General features: G+C 48.7%; 4 protein-coding genes across 4 annotated transcripts; 3 read left to right on the forward strand and 1 right to left on the reverse strand.

Annotated features, from left to right (window-relative positions):
• Positions 1-21: 21 nt before the first annotated feature.
• Positions 22-6925, forward strand: F5891DRAFT_1138227 (uncharacterized protein; the record flags this gene model as incomplete). The annotated part of the gene is made up of 19 exons (XM_041364851.1): positions 22-578; positions 631-1100; positions 1150-2972; positions 3021-3323; positions 3376-3507; positions 3560-3984; positions 4052-4175; positions 4232-4440; positions 4498-4655; positions 4707-4831; positions 4889-5057; positions 5111-5205; positions 5263-5322; positions 5373-5968; positions 6025-6129; positions 6182-6218; positions 6274-6496; positions 6548-6675; positions 6740-6925. The coding sequence occupies 19 exons, from the start codon at positions 22-24 to the stop codon at positions 6851-6853; spliced, it is 5853 nt and encodes a 1950-aa protein (XP_041231176.1). The 3' UTR covers positions 6854-6925.
• Positions 6926-12264: 5339 nt separating this feature from the next.
• Positions 12265-13523, forward strand: F5891DRAFT_618804 (uncharacterized protein). The gene is made up of 4 exons (XM_041372477.1): positions 12265-12413; positions 12462-12821; positions 12880-13029; positions 13080-13523. The coding sequence occupies exons 1-4, from the start codon at positions 12393-12395 to the stop codon at positions 13236-13238; spliced, it is 690 nt and encodes a 229-aa protein (XP_041231177.1). The 5' UTR covers positions 12265-12392; the 3' UTR covers positions 13239-13523.
• F5891DRAFT_942952 (dolichol phosphate-mannose biosynthesis regulatory) lies at positions 13322-13606 on the reverse strand (the record flags this gene model as incomplete). Its single annotated transcript, XM_041374452.1, has 2 exons — positions 13322-13498; positions 13550-13606. 2 exons carry the CDS (start codon positions 13604-13606, stop codon positions 13322-13324), a joined length of 234 nt encoding a protein of 77 aa, XP_041231178.1.
• A 372-nt stretch (positions 13607-13978) lies between these two features.
• Positions 13979-18745, forward strand: F5891DRAFT_1125692 (TRAPP II complex; the record flags this gene model as incomplete). Its single annotated transcript, XM_041363998.1, has 15 exons — positions 13979-14138; positions 14189-14586; positions 14641-15005; positions 15057-15174; positions 15222-16101; positions 16148-16334; positions 16385-16517; positions 16572-16669; positions 16722-17144; positions 17194-17451; positions 17507-17826; positions 17886-17937; positions 17991-18177; positions 18229-18445; positions 18498-18745. 15 exons carry the CDS (start codon positions 13979-13981, stop codon positions 18743-18745), a joined length of 4044 nt encoding a protein of 1347 aa, XP_041231179.1.
• Between the last annotated feature and the right edge of the window lie 28 nt (positions 18746-18773).

Genomic DNA, 18773 nt, shown 5'->3' on the forward strand with positions numbered 1-18773 from the left:
CGGTAATCTAGGCTGCTACATATGGCCACACCGACTCGAGTGAAATCATTGACACCATTGCTTCGCGTTGACACTGAATCTCTCACTCCTCCAGCCCGTATCAAGTCAGATTACGATGGCTCTCCTGGCGGGACGAATAGCGCCAGCCTTACTCCTTCACCGTCATTCTACATCCCGCTTTCACCCAATGTAGACAAATATTCTCCTTCAGCTCAATTAGCCAGAATGGCGCTGTCGCAACGTGACTCTGCGAATCACGCCAGAGAGGAGTCGAAAAAGCTGGTAAAGTTGCTTCTTGACCAGCTTTCTTCCAGAACGCGTCCTCCCCCAATTTTCGATGCGCTAAATGTTCATGCTACTCCATCGACTGAGGCAGGTCGTGGTCACATATTCGGAGCAGTACGCGATATAGTCAAACAGAAGTCACACAAACGCTTGCAATCCATGAAGGAGGATAGTGACGATGAAGGGAGTGATTATGACGTTTTCTCTTCTGAAACTACTTTCGACCTCATGGTTCAATTGAAAGAGGTATTGCTATTTTCTGCTTCGCAGGGCTGGCAGGTATTTGACCAAGGGTATGAAATCATTATTCCAGTCCTAGTCAAATCATCGCTGAAACTTGCGTAGAGCTTCTGGACTGGGTTCAGATACCGAAAAATCCACCAAACCATCACCATTCACCATTCGCAGCTCTATGAGAAGAAGTAGCATTAGCGGAGGCCGCTCAAGATCTCGTTCGCCTTCGTCAAAGGGACATCCACAAGCTGCTTCGCTTATAACGTCGTGCATCTCCATCCTTTCTTCAGTGATATTGGAAGACTGTCGCTTTCAAATTTCTTCGCCCAGACCATCGAAACCTCCGAACGCGCTGCAATCAGTGTGCCTTGACATTGCCCAATTTCTTGCACATGTCCACTCCAACGAACCATCAATAATATCCCGTATTGCGTTTGCGGTTCTTCCTGCGTTTGGGACATTTCGAATTGAGATGCATCCGCGTTTGCTGTCCTTCTTCGGCAATGTGATACTCAGGGGGGTGTTTGAGGATCTCAATCGAATCAGGGGATACGTGTCTACAGATATTTCAGGTACGTTCAGTCAGCTGACTTAGGGTGATAGGGAATTTACTGACAGCAAAAGACCTAGTTGTTGTTAGTCAAGGCCAAGAAAACCCTGTTTCTATTCAAGTTGAAATGGCCCTTGACGACGAAGAGAGTTCATCTCACCAGACAGCTTTGTGGCAGCCTCGGACGTCTCTCGATACTGCGAGTCATCCCTGTATCCAGGCCACCAATGCACCTCTCCAGCCTTTGCCTGTATATTACCTGGCCTCTATAACTGCTCCGCTATTGGCCGCCATTCTGGAAAACATTGATATTACGTCGTTGACACCCACGTATAGTTTATGCCGGCTGCTTGATATTATAATCAACTCTAAGCCAGACTCATATTTGGATGTATTGGAAGTGATAGCATATCATGTACCTCAGAGTCGCCGCGCTGCTCTTTGCTTGCTGGCAACTTTTTGGCCACGGGCTCTTGGACATGTCGTCCTCAGCAAGTCCCTGCCTGTCCTTGATCAGGGGGAGCAACCTTGGTCGGGGAGTATACCCACTCCTCCGTTGCAATCAAGCGCTTTTTACGTGCACGATTTTGTACCATGGAGATTCCTTCAGTCACAGCGGCCATTGACATTTGACGAAGCCGGCTCAAGTTCCTGTCAATCATGTGCCTCCCCCATCATAGGGTTTGGACTTCTCTGCTGTGGGTGTATGTGCGCCGTGCACTTCGATTGCTACGACTATCCAGAAGGCAATGCTCATCATCAGTACGCCGCGGTGTCCGATTCGGCAACAAGGAAGTTGGCTGTTCACCGTTTCTGCCTCATTCCTCCATCTAAGCAGGACGCCGACCTCGTTACTGTGAAAAGAGCTCAACATATTTTCAGACATGTCAATCTCTTTACCCTGCCCATTTGCTTTCACTGTGTTCTGCCGATATGGGGTAGTCAGGCGCTCCACTGCACGTCATGCAAACTTTTTATGCATCTCACGTGCCTCGATGGACCCCTCGCAATCTGCGGAATTGTAGATATCAGCTCTGTTCACATGACAATATCATTGGATAGCATCAGCCGCACATTTTCAGATTACTACGGGGATCTCTTCCTCTCTTCCGAAGACCTTGGGAAGCGGAGTTTTGAGGATATCTCTGTATCATCTGCCATGCTCTGGACGCAGCTGCAAATCTATAACAATGGACTTGCTCTCGGTTCATTTGTCCTAGCATCAGATAGTCATGAAGATCCAACCAAGGCATTCGAGTTGCAATATCTGGTTGAACTTTACGAAGCTTACTTATCCTCTGGAAAGCTGCCAGTCTCTGCGACTCTCGCTGAATATCTAGAGGCCAACCAACACAACCCATCCTCTTCGGTGATCATGTTTGATTGGTCAACTTTAGCTTACATCTCCTCCACCATCAAGTCATCGCACGACGTACAAAGTCCACCGTCAGGTGCTTGGCCAGACTTGCGTGTGCCTGGCGAAAATATGGCGACACAAGATGACAATGATGCAGCACGTCATCAGTTCGAGGTCGTCACGTTGGGGCATCTCCGTAATTCCCTGGGATACGAATTCAATATGTTATCCGAGGGTCCTGCGCGTCACTGTCTATCTCATCTTCACAAACTTGGCTTCTTCACATGTGCAGATTTCCCTACTTGTGTACCCGAGCTTGCAAAATCAAGCCAACACTGCTACTTCCCACTGCCGCTTGGCTTTGACTTGTCCACTGATGTGGAAACGCTAGTGTCAGCTATCGAGGCTTGCCTTTCAGATTTGGACCTTTCGGTTAACGAGTGCGGCTTCTTGTTCTTGGTGAGGCGCTTCTGGCCCAGCGGGCTGGCATCGGATTATGCCCTGCGCAGATTATCTCATGCTGTATTATCCTGGATCTTTGCCGAGGTGAACTAATTGTTTGACAGCTGGTACATGATTGACTTTGTTTTTCAGGATGACAATTTGGCAAAAATTCTTCGTGACTTCATCCCACAAGGGATCAATCTCCCAGGTGTTAGGAGCGGTTTTGATGTTCCCGTGTGGCCAACCACTCATGACGTGCGTCGCGCACCAAGTAGTTCCACCAATAACGGTGGAGATTATGTTGCAGCCAGGCGTTGTCTGCTTTCAAGATATGCTGCCCGATGGCTTCTAGCACTGCATGATCAAGATTTTGTTGCGTATGCCCGATTATTGTCTGATATTATTCAGGATATTGCTTCTCGTCACGAAAGCTCATGTCTCAATGCACACAAAGTTTGTGCTCCTATGGAAGTATAGTTTGCAAACTAATTTGGAAGCCTGACAGTCATCGTCGACCGCGGAAAGATCACTGCGCTTTATCACAAGACTGTGCAGAGCTTCAGTCAGCTTCACAGTGCTTGATGATTTATTTCTCATGTGGCTTCAGACACTCGAACCCGAGGTGCTTGATACAGCGGTACGGGATGCGATACTTATTAATTCGGCGACCGATGCTCATTAATCCAAAGTCTCTTCCAATTCTGCAACGTCTCCTCAATCGAGATTCAGCTGAGAACGCATCTCGCCACACCACGTTTGTCGACCAGGTTTTTGCGCAAGCCGATGGGCACGTAGTGAAGCTATCTGATCCATGGGGCATAGTTCGACAGGCGGCTAAGGGCAACGGACTTTTGGACAGCCTCCGCTGGCTGAGGTTATTTGCTCGTTCGGGCGTCGACATTAACGTACCAATATTTGCTGCATACAGCGAACTATCACGGAAGGGCCTTGTGACTTTGAAGCAGGCCTCGGTCTTCGCTGAAGCCACCCTAATGTCTGTGTGGACGAAGTCCATGGGCCGACAAGATTTACAGAAATCGATCTCAACTATGATCGTCAGCCTACAGCCTGCTATCAAGAGTGCCCTCCGATCCTCAAGTGACAATGCTTCATGGTGGGTTTCCGGATACTACTACTTATACTGCCTCATTACTGCCTCATTACTGACTACATGATTGAAGTGCATCGACATTCATCAGACAATGTCTCGCTACTTGCCTGTTGCTTTACGGATGCGATCGCGCCATGCTTACTTCAAACGAAATGATAACAGAAGAAGATATCAAAATTCTTCCTTCAAGGCAAGTTAGACCGACCATGTTCGGCTCATGGCCCCAAGCTGACCGAACACCAGGAGAAAGCAGAACACACGCGTGGCTCAGGCTACCGACCCCATTATCATCGAGGGTGAACTGATGCTCGTTGTCAGTACTCTCGTTGCAACCGGCATGGAACAAGTCGTTTGTCTCATTGCAAAATTCCTACACTCTTTTATTATGCACGCTTCGCTTCTCGAGGCACATGAGGTCGATAACTTCGTGTTGCGCAATGGAAGCACTCTATATCCATGGTATGCATAATCATCTCCTAAGTTTGTCATCTGCTAGACAATTCTTTCTTATCACAGTATCTGGCACTTTTACGGGATCCAGCATCATGAGATCGCAAGCATCAGGACCACCTTATTCCTTAGAATATCGATTGTTGATCCACAGTCGTTCTACGAGTTTATGTCTTCGATGAGCGGACCAACAGTAGCATGGGACATCAGGTATCTACATTCTTGTCGCCTTTGGGATGCGAATAACGTACTGGCGACTAGACTCCTGTCCCTAGACAGATTCTTTCGCATGGTGCTAGACATCACTAGTCCCGACTTCGTGGTCAAAGATCGGCTCTGGAAGCACAGCGTCGTCAACCTCTTCTACCACGCATTTGAACCGCTCTGGATCGATGAGAAGGTACGTCGACAGCAATTTATTCTATGAGCACACGACTGATGCAACCATTGCCAATAGGAGGAAGTCAGGACAGCAGTTGACACCTGGTTGCAGACATTGCTTTCAGCCCATTTAGATGCCATCGCATCATGTTGGAATGATGCCTTTGCCGACCTACCTATGTCAAAGCGTCTCAGGCTGGTTTCCTTTCTTCTTCAGCTCCAATCACATTTCCCGACGTGGAGAGGTAACATTTTTTATACCCTGATTCTGCTGAGATTAAGTGTGAATTTGTCGCAGTGCTCTCCTGGAGCACAGTTGTCGAGACACTGTTTGAATACGACCACTTGCAACATAACAGCAACGATGAAGATGGCTCTGCCGTCGCTCACCTTGTTCGTCACAACTTCCGTCAATGAATCAAACATTCTGTTGACCATACATACCGGCAGGAAATGTACCAAAATGATGCTCATCCGCAAGATTTAGACCCAGAAATTCACTCCATTCAGGTGCGAGGGGCTGCTGTGTCATCATTTTTTCTATTTGATTCCTCGAACAGACATCAATTGTGTTGCTTGGGTTGCGCATGATGGAAAACGGAGTCGAGATCGACCTCATGTCATGTCTGAAGTTTAAGTTATATCTAACCAAAATGATTGGCTTCAGTGGAGCGCAGATGGTCTCTGTATTCAACGGGCGGGCGTTTTCAGTCCACTTGGATGGCTTCAGTGGTATCCCACAACAGTCTTTGCCGTGTGTGAACGAATTTGCACGCGTCTTGGATGCCCCCCACCCATTTAACCTGCCGCCCTCCCTTATGAACAGTCCGTTTACCGAAGACGACAGACCTTGTCGCGTGCTTATTGGGTCCATTTGGATTGATGCCGTACTGGGTGCTTTCTGCGCCATAGACGAGCCGCTCGAGCTCCCAGCTCTTACCTTGAAGAGCTTGCTGGAAGCACTAATGGCAATGATTTATAAGCACGACTTCGACAGCCCCGCGCTCAGACATCTCGATGTTCTACTCCGCAAGGCATTAAAGAAGACCTTGGACCTGTTGTTAGTTGACCTAAGCTATGACTTGCGTCAAGTGGCATTATCTGTAATAGAGACATACATCAAGAGGGGGTCTGCCATATCTGGCGCGCTAGTGACGTGAGCATGGTATACCTTTACAACCTTGTTGATAACTGATATAAAGTTACCTATAGTGAATCAATTGAACGTGCTGTTGCACTGATTGCGTTGTTGAAACATAACACCGAAGATATGTTAGTCACTCGAGCGAAATCATTTATCGAGAACACGCTTGTCACGTATGGTGCCTTTTATTGCTCGTTCCCTACCCGCTGACAACATCTAGCTCAGATTGGCTCAAAGTGGAGTGTTCTGTAGTCTATGCAAAGTATGTTATCCGCATAGTGGGCTGAGTGTCTCAAACTGATCAACGCGCATTTAAGCGCCCGCTGGGCTCGGATTTTTTTGTGATAATAAAATCCATCGCAGAAGCTGAATCCCGCAGGGCACCCTCGCCACAAGAAAGCCTGCGCGAAGTGCTCTTGCAGAGTGTCGTGACACAGCCTCCAGACGCGGATTGGAAGACCAATAATAATATTGCTTTGAACGTGAAGGAATACACAGAGTTGGTCCATTTTGAAGGGCTCAGCAAACGGTTGATCAAAGGTAAGAGATATTTCCTCCATTTCTACCCATCTTGCCAATTGGATTGGGCAGACCTCATGAATTGGCTCATGGTGACGGCACGCCGATCATCGGCTCTGGGAAGCAACGCCGGATTTGACCCCAATCTCCTGTTGTATATTTCCACAACTCTTTTGCAGTATAACAAAGCACACACCAAGGTAAAAAGATATACAGCATTCTCGACCCAAACGAATCAATGATCGGTCCTGTCGTTTCCTTTAGGATCTTCTAGAGTGCACAGAAACGGTACTAAGGGTCGCATTATCAAGGTCCAATGTGGAGAAACAGTGTCTAATTCGGGCATCACACGCTGTCAGTTCGCTCTATCAAAGGTGAAGAGACTCGGACTAGAGAAACTAAGGGCGAGAACAGAACTCAGTCTTGGTTCAAAAAGACTGAGGGAGATTGTTCGACGAGAGGAGGAATTAATACGTTTGATTGGGACGGAGAGTCAATAGGAAACGTGTATGACGCATGGTAGGAGGAGTGTTCGTGTATGTAAAATGAAAAGGCTAAGTACGTGTAAGGGTCATATCTTGATACTCCCACTCGAACGCAAAACGCTAGAGACGCGGGCGTGCTCATTCAACTGGGTCTTCGTTTGACGATGAACGAAGAGCAAGCGAGTGTCGATGGTTGCGGAAAAGTTTTCGTGGTAGGGATTTCGTGAAGATGTCGGCAATCATATCATGTGTGGGTACATAGGGAATGATGATGGTGCCGTCGCTGACCAGATCTCGAACGAAGTGATAGCGGACGCGAATGTGCTTGGCCCGGTCGTGGAATTGAGGGTTTTTCGTTAGTGCGCGACTTCCATTGTTATCACCATATAACGTGGTGGGGGTGATCAGCGAGAGGTCAAGACCAAAATCGCATAGCAGCTGGCTGAGATGGATCTGTTCGCGGGCCGCGTTAGAGAGTGAGATGTATTCAGCTTCAGTAGACGAAGTCGCAACGACGGATTGCTTTTGGGAACGCCAACTGATGGGGGAACCGAAAAGAAAGTAGACATAGCCCCCAATTGAGCGACTGTCGTCTTTATCAGACGCGAAGTCAGAATCCGAATAACCGATGAGTCCTTGGTTGGACAAACCAAACGTTAGGGAATGATGTGTGGATCCACGAAGGTAACGAAGGAGATGGTGAAGCTGGCGGTAGTGGTCTATGCCAGGGTTACTCAGATATTTTGACAGCGCCGATACTGCATATGCAATATCGGGACGACTAACGCGCATGGCGAAGTTGAGTTCCCCAACGACACGCGCGTATGGCATGTGCGCAAATTGTTGGATTTCGGCTTGAGTGGGGGGTGCAGATGACTTCGTCAAGGAGATCCCTGGAACCATGGGGGTAGATACTGGTCGACAATCTGACATCCGAGTTTCACTGAGAATCTGTTCGAGAAAGGAGGATTGGTTGACGGTAAGGTGCTTCTTAGAGCGATCTCGTGTAATGTGCATTCCTAAGAAATGACGCGCTTCACCAAGGTCCTTCATTTCAAAACGTTTGCTCATCTCCGATTTGAAACCGTTAAGGAAATCCCGACAGTTCGATGCGAGCAACATGTCATCGACGTAAACAAGGAGCCAGATGGTCTTGTCATCTTTTCGTAAAACATACAGACTATAGTCTGCTTCGCTACGAACAAAATTAAAACCTTCTTTTCGCAGGAAATCATCGAGTGTCTTGTTCCATTGACGACCGGCTTGCTTGAGTCCGTAGATGGCCTTGAGGAGTTTCCAGACCCAATCTGGATGCTCAGGGTCTTCGAAGCCTGGAGGTTGACGCATGTAGATTTCTTCGTCAAGCTCGCCATTGAGAAAGGCGGTCTTCACGTCCATTTGATCAAGTTCAAGATCAAACTTAGCGACCATGGAGAGTAGTGCACGTACGGTGTCGTATTTTGCAACAGGAGCAAAGGTGTCGGTGTAATCTAGTCCTTCGATCTGTGTGAAACCCTGCGCAACAAGGCGGGCAATCTGGCCATTTTCGTCATACTTGTGCGAGTACACCCACCGTGAGCCGACTGCTTTTCTCCCTGATGGGAGTGGTGTTAAGACACCCACTCCTTTTTCTCCCAACGAAGCTAACTCTTCATTCATTGCGCTTTCCCAATGACCCGAATCCATTGACAAGCGAGCGGCAGCTATCGTTTTGGGGGGAAGCTTCCGTCCATCAATCTTGTTGCTGTCCGCCAAGGATACATGCTTCGCGGAGTGCTCAATGGTGACATCGGGGGTAGCACTAATACTAAGATTTTCTTCTTCAACAACCTCCTCCTCAACAGTGACCGGTACATAAGTCCAACGCCGCTGTACTGGGACATGTTTTGTTGGGATGGCAACAGTTTTCGGGACTGCTGGTCGCGCGTCAATGCGTTGACGTGTCGAACGTCGTGGCTCAGGAGATGGTACCGTTTCTACCGGAACTTCAGCAGGGACAGGGAGAACATTGTCGTTCGACTGCGGGAATGGCTGTGGAGGTTCGGGGATGAGAGGAGCAGAAGTCGGAAGTACTCCCACTGAAACGGTACTGGGTCCTGGTAGTGTAATACCGGAATCATCTTCTCCAGGTCGTGTGGTTCTGAAGCCGTCTTCTGATATCGGCAAATCATGTGGCAATGCGAGGGTGGGCTGCTGCATTGCAATGCGCTGGTTGTGTAATTCAACGAGGGGCGAGAGAACTGAGTTGGGTGTGCCGTAGAAGAATTTTTCATCAAAAAGGACATTTCGAGAGCGCACCGTCTGTCGTGTCGCTGGATCCCATAGAAGATATCCCGCATCTTTGACGTGCCCCAGTAGGAAGCACCGTCTCGAAACAAAGTCGTACTTGTGGCGATTGTCGTCTGGGATGTGAGCATATGCGAGGCAGCCAAACGGACGTAGGTGCGAGACATTTGGTAGTTCACCATAGAAGAGTTCAAACGGCGTTCTGTTGTCAGTAGCTGACGACGGGAGGAAGTTCTTGATGTATACTGAGTTGAGGATGGCGTGGCCCCAGAACGAACGAGGAAAACCACTCTGGTGATGGGCACTTAATGCTCGGGTGGCAATGGTCTGGTGTCCACGTTCGGCAACACCATTCTGTTCGGCTGTATGAGGCATCGTAAGTTCGTGCTCAATTCCTTTACTACGCAGGAATTCAATAGTAGCGTGAGAGACGTATTCGCCACCGTTGTCACTGCGGAGGCGTTTAACTCGTTGCCCTGACTGGTTTTCAATCCAGGCGATATATCGCAGAAGGTGCGAGTGTACCTCACTCTTGTGCTTAATGAGGTAGATAGTGGAATAACGCGAAAAATCATCAGTGAAGGCAACAAAGTATGTTTCGCCGGACGGGGTTGCAGTGTTGACGGGTCCCCAAACGTCAGTGTGAACAAGTTCAGCGACGTGCGTTGCACGGTGTCGAGCATGAGACGGGAACGGCAATCGTTTTTGTTTGCCCATTAGGCACGACGGACAGTCAATGTGGTCACCAGGTCCTGTAGACTCGTCTAACAGGTTAAGTGACAGTCCTAATACAACCTTCTCAGCTTTGCGCAAGGTGGAGTTTGCGGCATGGCCCATGCGTGCATGCCATACAGCTAGTGGTAATGGCGTAGCCGAGGTGGACCTGGTGGCAAAGGCCGTATGGGTGTGCTTGGCTCGAAGGTAGTATAGACCGGCAGAGCATTCCACACGTGCGATCACAGTCTTATCAGCACGACGCATTTGTCCTCCTTCAGCATCCGTTTCGAAGAAAATTCCCTCCGACGCTAGAGCAGACACTGATATCAGTGTGCACCGTAGGTCTGGTACGTGGAGGAAAGGGAGTTCGATAGACTCATGTCTTCCGTCGAGCACTAGCGTGATGAATCCCCAACCTGGGGCAAGAACAGTATCGTCATTCGCAAGTTTCACGATTAATGGAGGGTTGTAAGTTCTGTAGCGAGTGAAGAGGGAGTGATTGGATTCCATATGTGCGGTGGCGGCAGAGTCTACGTGGAATTGAAAAGAAATAGTGCTCGTATTAGAGAAACTAGCAGAGTGTGTAGGAAGACGAAGAAACGATGGAATGCCGTCAGGTTGTCCTGGTAGGGGAACTGATATGTCAGTACCTTGTGAAGGTGAGGGGGGAATGCACGCTGACGTGTTTGATGAGTCGGATTTTGCTAGACGAGCACGGCAGTTGTTCCAGATATGGCCTGTGCGCTTGCAAGATCCGCACGTCGAGCGCCACGACAACTCCCATTTATCTCCCTTGGAGGCGTCAAAATCCTTCGGTTTGGCACGCTCAGTAGGTTTACCTGCTTTCGCCACCCTAGCAGCCATGGCTGTGTGGTGCGCATGTGGGTTTGCAGAGCCGAAACTTGCATAATATTGTTCCGAGTTCCTGATCTGGCTGATGACTCCTTCCAGCGTTAGCTTCCCGGTATTGGCGTCAGCACTATGGAGTATGAGCTGGGAAAGCGGCGCATAGAAGTCGGGAAGGGCACGCAGTAGCGCTTGGACAAGGGTATATTCGTTGCACTTCCATTCGATGGATTCAATGACCTTGAATTGGGCCTTGATGTCCGTGATCTCCTTAATGGTCTTGGTAAGAGAGTCGCTATCAGATGCTTTGGGAAGGTCAAAGATACGGCCCATGAGGCTCGTAAAGCGGATGCCAACAGACGCCTGATACTTGTCTTCTAGCGCTTTCCAGATGACGGCTGGATCAGTGACACCCATGAAGTGGATGAGGTCACTTGAGTGTACCGTCATACCAAGGAGTCCTTTGGTTATGCTTTGGCGTTCTCGGAAAGAAATGACGTCCGCGCTCGCATCATGTGCCGCGAGGCGTTTGTTGAAGTCAGCCTCAGTCTCAGTGGTGCTTCTGGTTGGGCGCGGAGGACCCTTCTCATCTCCTGAAAGGAGGCGCCAAAGGTTGAAGAGCGAGAGCCAAAGGTCCATGGTCGTTACCCACGAGGTGTAGTTGGAGCCATTGGCGTCCAGAGGAGGGTGAGGAAAAGATGTTGGAATCCGGATGTTGGACGACGATATGGTGGACATGACAGGTGTCGAACGATGTGTCGGCGATGGCGACAATAGAATGGGAAGATTCAATGGGTGTGGTAACGAGCGAGTTGGTACGACAGGCGTTAATGGCGGCGATGGCGGCAAGGGAATGGATAAGATCCGCAGGTCAAGCGGGGATAGAGGGCGACCTTGTTCCAGTTCGGAAAAGGTCGGAGAGGCTCAGATAAGGCGAGTGGAAGCGAGAAACGAATGTATGCCTAGTCTGAGCCAGGGCTCATAACCTATCAAAGGTGAAGAGACTCGGACTAGAGAAACTAAGGGCGAGAACAGAACTCAGTCTTGGTTCAAAAAGACTGAGGGAGATTGTTCGACGAGAGGAGGAATTAATACGTTTGATTGGGACGGAGAGTCAATAGGAAACGTGTATGACGCATGGTAGGAGGAGTGTTCGTGTATGTAAAATGAAAAGGCTAAGTACGTGTAAGGGTCATATCTTGATACGCTCAGTGATACATCTCTGAGTTCAAAGCAGGACTTGGTATCGTCTAACACCAACCACGTAACGCACATCTTGTTGGAAATACTGGAGGATGTTTTTCGAGCCAGAGCACGAGTCACGCCTTCCACTTTGAATGCGATCGTCGAGGCAATTATTTTTTCCCCAAAAATATGTGCTTCTGATCTAAATATTGCCTTAGACGATTCTCTGCACTGATGTCCGAATTGTTGGACTCAGACAAGTAGCGTGCAGCGGGCTTTACTTTCTGCACAATCATGCATGGACAATTTCTGACTCAAGTGCGGAGTTATCTGCCTCGATTTCTGTTTCGCGTTTGGTCCTCCATGCTGTAGATGCCGGGCGCGTATCGCTTTCAGAGATGATTGCCGAAGGTTTTGAGGTACGTGTTCGATGAATATCACGGACCTAAACTCAACAGCCTCACCAGAAATCCACACAAGCTGGCACAGTTGTCCGTGCTTGGAATATTCTACTGCTCGGTGTGCTTAGCGACTCTGCTGACACTCACATCCGAGTCTTATTACCGCAGTTGAATGCATTCACGCCGGCATACTACAAGTGCTTAGGCACATATGTACTCGAGGGGACGACGCCTTCCGAATCTGCTGTGGCAGATGTGGAACACGCTTTCATAGCTCTTAAGTTGTGGCTGCTGCTTGCACAAATGCCGCTTGCCAACCCGACGAGAGAGTCACCCAGCGTCAAAGTCATTTGGAACGAGTTGTGGCCCCCATTCGAAGCGCTGGTAAATCTTTTTAAAGCTGACAGTGTCCCGGAAGATCTCCTAGTAAGCATTCGATACTTGACCTCTGCTCAAGAATCTCGTGCTGACAGTGTCACATCAGCCACTGGCCACGACAATATGGGCTTCCGTAGCAAACTTATTTCTCTTTGTGCTGCAATCACGCTCACCTGTAGGGTTGGACACCGTGCCGTATGTGGTAATGCTGAATCGCTTGCGTGACTCTGGAAGACGAAACTCCGCACTTAGCAAGGCATGCTCTTCTGTCCTATCTTTGAACCATGCTTATTTATTTATATGCAGCTGTCCCGGGCTCTGGATGGAGAGCTTTTACCTGAATTGCTGCCTAGCGCGGTCATTGCTCAAGCAAAGCAGGATGTTGAGAATGCAGAGAAGTTGCGAGTCTTTGAAAGCGTGCAGCGACCCGTTGAACGTAAAAGGGACACGCGGATTCCTACATAGCCCCAGGTTTTGCAATAAGAAATTGTAGGAAATTGATAAATCTGAGAAAAGGGAGAGGCGGTGGATATGCGTATCTCTCGCTGTCAGGCTGCCCTGAGTTTCGCTTTTTGTGCTTTCTTTCTATTCTCCTTCATGATGGTGGAGCCAACGAAGAAACCGATACCCGAAAGTCCGAGCACGAGCACGAATGCTGGCAGCCGTATTGCCCATTCGCGTGCAGGAAAATAGTTGTGTATGGGGCTGGATGCATCGAAGAAGGGCTGAAAAATGTCAGCTATATGGTCCGTTCAACGTAAGCCTGGCGAACTGACGAGTAAGATGGCCCATGTCGTGTAGTACGCGAACACGAGACCAGCAACTAGCAACATCACCCCTCCAAGAGACTTGTCACTTACACCCTTAGATGGTTGCTCCGACCATCAGCCAACCTTAAAACATCACATATATTTACTACTCACCATCGCAAAGTCCGTTAAACCTACTTGGAAATTGAATCTGAGGTCGAGCGTAATTATAAAGAATAGAGCACTGCGTGCAAGTCCGGAGTCGGTCAAAAGTCAAAGTTGGTGGGTTAGCGGACCGGGAAAACACCACTACATACATAACACGAGTGCGTAGTTTGTTTCTGAGTCAAAAATCATGCCAGCTCATTGTCAACGTTTGCGAGCAGCTGAGCACCAAGAGAATCCGACTTTCGTACTTGATGATTTAAGCTTGTAACGAACAGCTCAAGGCATCCCATGAACTCTCATGCATTTGCAGCGCTTGCACATATCCCAATCCTTGTCTTCCCTGTGGGCCCAATACCCCGTGCTGCCTTTGAGAAGTATGCGGCAGAAATCAGGACGTTCGATTCAATTCGCTTAGGCGACATACCTGCTGGAATGAAGGATGAGCGAGGTACGCAAGCCCTCTTTTTACTCAAACAACAGTTGTTCATGGAACCTCAGCTCGTTTCATGCCAAATCCACTTTCCAGTGGTTATCTATATCTGAGCTACCCATCCCATCCCCCTCCTCCTCGCCATATGTCGCTGTCTCTGTTCCGACCGTCTCACTTCACGCTAGGCATAATCGGTGTCGCCGCGTGTTCATCCTCATATCCCCTTGCTTCTGCTCTCGAGCAATTCGAGAATACTGTGCTTGACATCTTTCCGGAAGGCTCGACATTTCCTCTTGCCAAAGTCTGCCTGGCCTTTGAGGATGAAGAAAGTGCTGGGAGTACGGGTCTCGGAGATACGTTACCTGGGATTGTTTCGATTCCGAGCGTGATGGGGAACAAGAAACTTTATATCGGTACTCTGCTTGCTGATTTGTGCTCTCACATTCTAGCCGAACTTGGTCGTGTGGTATGGATCAACATTTGATATAGAGTATCGAAGACACTACTAACAGATCTATAGTATCATGTTCTCGAGAGTCCCATAGGAAATGAGTATCTGAACTCTGCTCTTTTCCCGACACTCCCTTCTCCCTCTGAGATGCCGCTTCCTCTCAGTTCCGGAAATCTTGGATATCCTTTGTACTCTAGCCAGCCTGAACTCGAATCATCAGGCCTGGCAACGTCAGGTATTCAGATCAAGCGCAGCTCGACTGCTGGACCTGGTAACAGTCATACGGCATCCCTTATTCGGCAAACTACACTTGGTCCCCCAGCAGTCAGGAAACGCATCAGTGCGGTTGGTGCCGTTTCGTCACATGGTAGACTTTATAAGGTTCTTGGCGATTTCTTCCTGCTGGCTGGTAGGACAGAGGATGCATCGTTGTGGTCTGTATCCTTTATTCATCTTGTCAGTTCACCACGTTGATTTCGCCCAAGGTATGCAGAAGCTATTGTGCTATTCAAGACCGGGCAGGATCCTGTATGGCATGGCTCCGTGTTAGAAGGGATGGCAACAGTTTTTGTTCTAGACGCATGGTCGGCTGGCCAAGGCCTGGTAAGTCAGCTATCGCTTTTGGTGAGCGATGTTGAAATCGTATGCAGCAATCATCTGTTAGCAACAACGGCATCAAGGAACCTTGGGCCGACATATACGAGCAACTGTCTCAAGCTATAGCTCTCTATCACAAGGCTCCTGCACCTTCTGAGCCTAGCCAGGATCATTCACTTTTGGCCCTGACATACTGCACAGCTGTTATGCGCCAAACATCACTCCTTTTCTGCACCTGGTCTACCAAGGGATGGGGTGCATTAGCTTTTGCTTCAATGCTACAACCAGCGTCGACCTCATATACGCAGAAGACAACATCCGATAACTCCTGGACAAATCTGGAGCGCATAAGTATCGTGTCAGGCGTGTCTCGTTCACAAATAGCAAACACCGTGTCGCAAGCTCACGGACCGTGGTTACTGCATCTTGGTCCTCATGAGCGGCTCAACATTTTGCAATCTATGGCGACCATTTATTCATCCCTTGGATACAAGCGGAAGGAAGCCTTCATTCTGCGCGAAGTCATCAGTTGCATCATGGATCTCATTGTTTGTGGCCGGGAAGAAAATGATCTTTCACGGAAATCTGACCTTGGAAGCGCAAACACAGGCAATCGCTCCGAGAATGGTGACGAAGTGAGTGCAGTTGGGAAGGGGGCTGTTGGTGTGCGACAAAATGAGATCCTGGAAGGCAATCAGAGCATCCTGAAACTCCTCGTCCGTGCCTGCAAGGTCCTTGGTGTTGATCTGGAAGCGGTGGGCGTGGTAACGGCAACAGACGGCAACAGCAGCGAAGCAGGGGGTAGAGACAATAACGGCTCTGCTATGGTGGACTTAGAGGGCTTGGCAGATGCGGCAAGGGAGTCTTTCGGGTGGCCAGAACTTCAAGTTGGAGTTATTCGCGAGGCCATTGCTGTGGCAGAGGCCCTTCCCGGTGAGTAGTATTTTCCATGAAACAACAGTCTCTAAGACAACCCTAGATCCGCTCGCTGTAGCGCGAATATCACTTTCTGCGTTGAGAACAATGCATTCCGTGCTGGCCAGTAGTGATCAATACCATCTGTACCAAACTGCTGGACGTGCTCTTGCTGCTATGCGTCGGCGCGGTGACGCACCTGCAGTCGAGTACTGGGCTGGGAACCCTATCATGAGTCTTGCACTATTGCCGTATGTAATTGCCACAAACGTCATAACTATGTTAACTCCCGCCCTTACAGGTTGGCCTTGCACCGCCTGCCAATTGAAAATCCATTTTCTATATTGGCTGCAAAATCATCTGCCACGAATTCTCTGCTTAGCGGGATCATTGACCCTTTCCTATATAACCCCAGGAAATCATCAGGTCCACAGGTCAGTCCCTTTTTACTCAGTGAAACATATTTTCAGTTTTTGGGATGTTCATAGAGCAAAAACTTGATTGTCCAAGATGAACCTATTGAGCTCACAATCACCTTACGAAATCCTTATGTGTTCGATCTGGAAATCCAAAGTATTTCGCTCAGGTATAGCATTTTTTGTGTCAGTTGATCAATGAGTTAACCTTCAGATCTTTAGCACAACTGGTGTGGAATTTGAATCCAGTCCTGTTTCAGCACTCGTCATTCCTCCCAATACCCTCTATTCAATTACCATCATCGGTACTGCGAAAACGCGAGGAACTTTGGTTTTCCGAGGATGCATTGTTCAAGCCCCTTGGGGAGCTCCAAGAGAGTTTCTATTACCTGTCCCGACTGATGCCGATCAGAATCTTTTTGCACGCCGTCAAAGTGCTGTGAGATGCGAAAGCGGTCGCACCAAGTATTGGGGCCTCGACTCTCTGCCGTGGGAGAAGGATAGGAGGCGACTCAGTACCTTACTCCCATCCCTCAAAAATCCACCTCAATTCCTACAATGTGTCGTTGTTTCTGAGCAACCCCTCCTCCGAATCAGATGGACGTCGTTAACACATGGAGCAGTCATGCTGTACAACGGTGAAGAGTATGTATGCTCGTTCTTCTAAATATCTCTATTGATTGATGCGCTACAGATCAACCATTCGCTTGACTTTGGAGAATATTTCCGCATTGCCGATTGATTTCATTCGGTTATCTTTTGAAGACTCCACCATAGGTCCCGCACAAGAAGCTCTCTCCGAAGGAGAACTTTCTGTCTTCGAAACATATGAGACAGAATACGATCTTCTGCACCGAAAGGCATTTTCGTGGCGCAATGAGAAGGAGATCACTAACATTTTGCCAAACCAAAAGGTGGTTCTTTCTGTGACCTGCGTAGGGAAAGTTGGTTGGTATGTTGTTGCTGATTTCTCCGCCTTTATCGGCACTAAAATCGTCGAAATTTAGTGCACATGGCACCGTTCACATATCATATTCCCAGGTCAATCGAGACCACGAGGAACAGGTGCCCGTACCCGAGGTGTTCTACACTCGACAGTTATCATATCCTGTGGCAGTGACTGTTTACCATATGCTGGAGTGTCATGATATGAGACTCATGCCAATGATTGATGTGGACTATGATGACATCAGTCGCCGGGCTAGCAATTCCGTGATACACCTCCTTCCAGAAGTTGATTATCCGAAAGAATGGTGCTTGTTTGCAATTGACGTCCGCAACACATATGGGCTCCCATTCGAAGTCACATTCGGACGTGAACAAGCTGGTAAGCACAGGACTTCTAGATACTCCCAAAAATTCCTTCCTGATGCTGAAGTTCTACAGGAACGGAAATTGCAGCTGTTTCATCAACTGTTCCTCCAGGGTCAATGTCGCGGTGAGTCGTTCACGGAACATTCATACACGTAACCTCACGCCTGGCATATCAAGTATCATGCTTCTGGTTAAGAAGTTCAGGCTATCAGATGATCAGATTTCGCAACCTATACCGACATTATCAGACCGTCAGTTCGTCGTCGGAAAGTCCAAGTTGTCGATAGAAGAGGAACAAGCTCAACGAGAGTTATTCTGGTATCGCGAAGAACTCCTCAAGATTGTATCCGCTCGATGGAAAGAGGTCATCCATTCTTCACCCGTCATATTTGTCGCTGATATTCATTGGTTTCAGACGAATGGCGATAGACATGGAGATCTATCGCTGCGACAACAACGGTTGACGCTCCCAATGTTGAAGGCCTTGCGGACAGACGTGGTGCAAATTGACTTGACGCTAATAGTGGACAACCCAGACGGTTCACCCCAAGAACTCGATTATAGCCGAGGCAAATACATCGCCAGTCCAAACGAGATGCTCTATCTTCGCGTCGAGGTTGCCAATTCATCATGTTCGCTATTTCTCAAGATCTTTCTCACCCAGCTCGCTAAATTTGCCCACAGTATCGCCTCTTGCGATGACACTAGACTTGATCTTTGATCCAGCTGAACAGGTCCTTTCGGAAGGTGTTTTATCTAGCATCGCAATAGGGAAGGTGAAACCCGACGAAACCAAGGCTGTGGAAGTGCCACTGTGCTTCCTCTGCACTGGTCGTTTCGAGATTGGGGCGGAAGTTCGGATAATGGGAACTTCGAAAGGCAGTCGGGCAAGTGCTAGTAGAATTTGTATCTCTGTTAGAGAGGATGGATAGTACGATTATACTTAATTCGCGATTTCTT

Source organism: Suillus fuscotomentosus (genome assembly GCF_016647785.1).
Source record: "Suillus fuscotomentosus strain FC203 chromosome Unknown F5891scaffold_6, whole genome shotgun sequence".
In the NCBI taxonomy this organism is placed as follows: domain Eukaryota; kingdom Fungi; phylum Basidiomycota; class Agaricomycetes; order Boletales; family Suillaceae; genus Suillus; species Suillus fuscotomentosus.

Bases quoted from the DNA above. Each gene is read 5' to 3' on its own strand.
- F5891DRAFT_618804 (XM_041372477.1), top strand. From the start codon at position 12,393: ATGATTGCCGAAGGTTTTGAG. The intron at 12,822-12,879 runs GTAAGCATTCGA...GTGTCACATCAG, and splicing joins GTGTCCCGGAAGATCTCCTA to CCACTGGCCACGACAATATG. The intron at 13,030-13,079 runs GCATGCTCTTCT...ATTTATATGCAG, and splicing joins GAAACTCCGCACTTAGCAAG to CTGTCCCGGGCTCTGGATGG.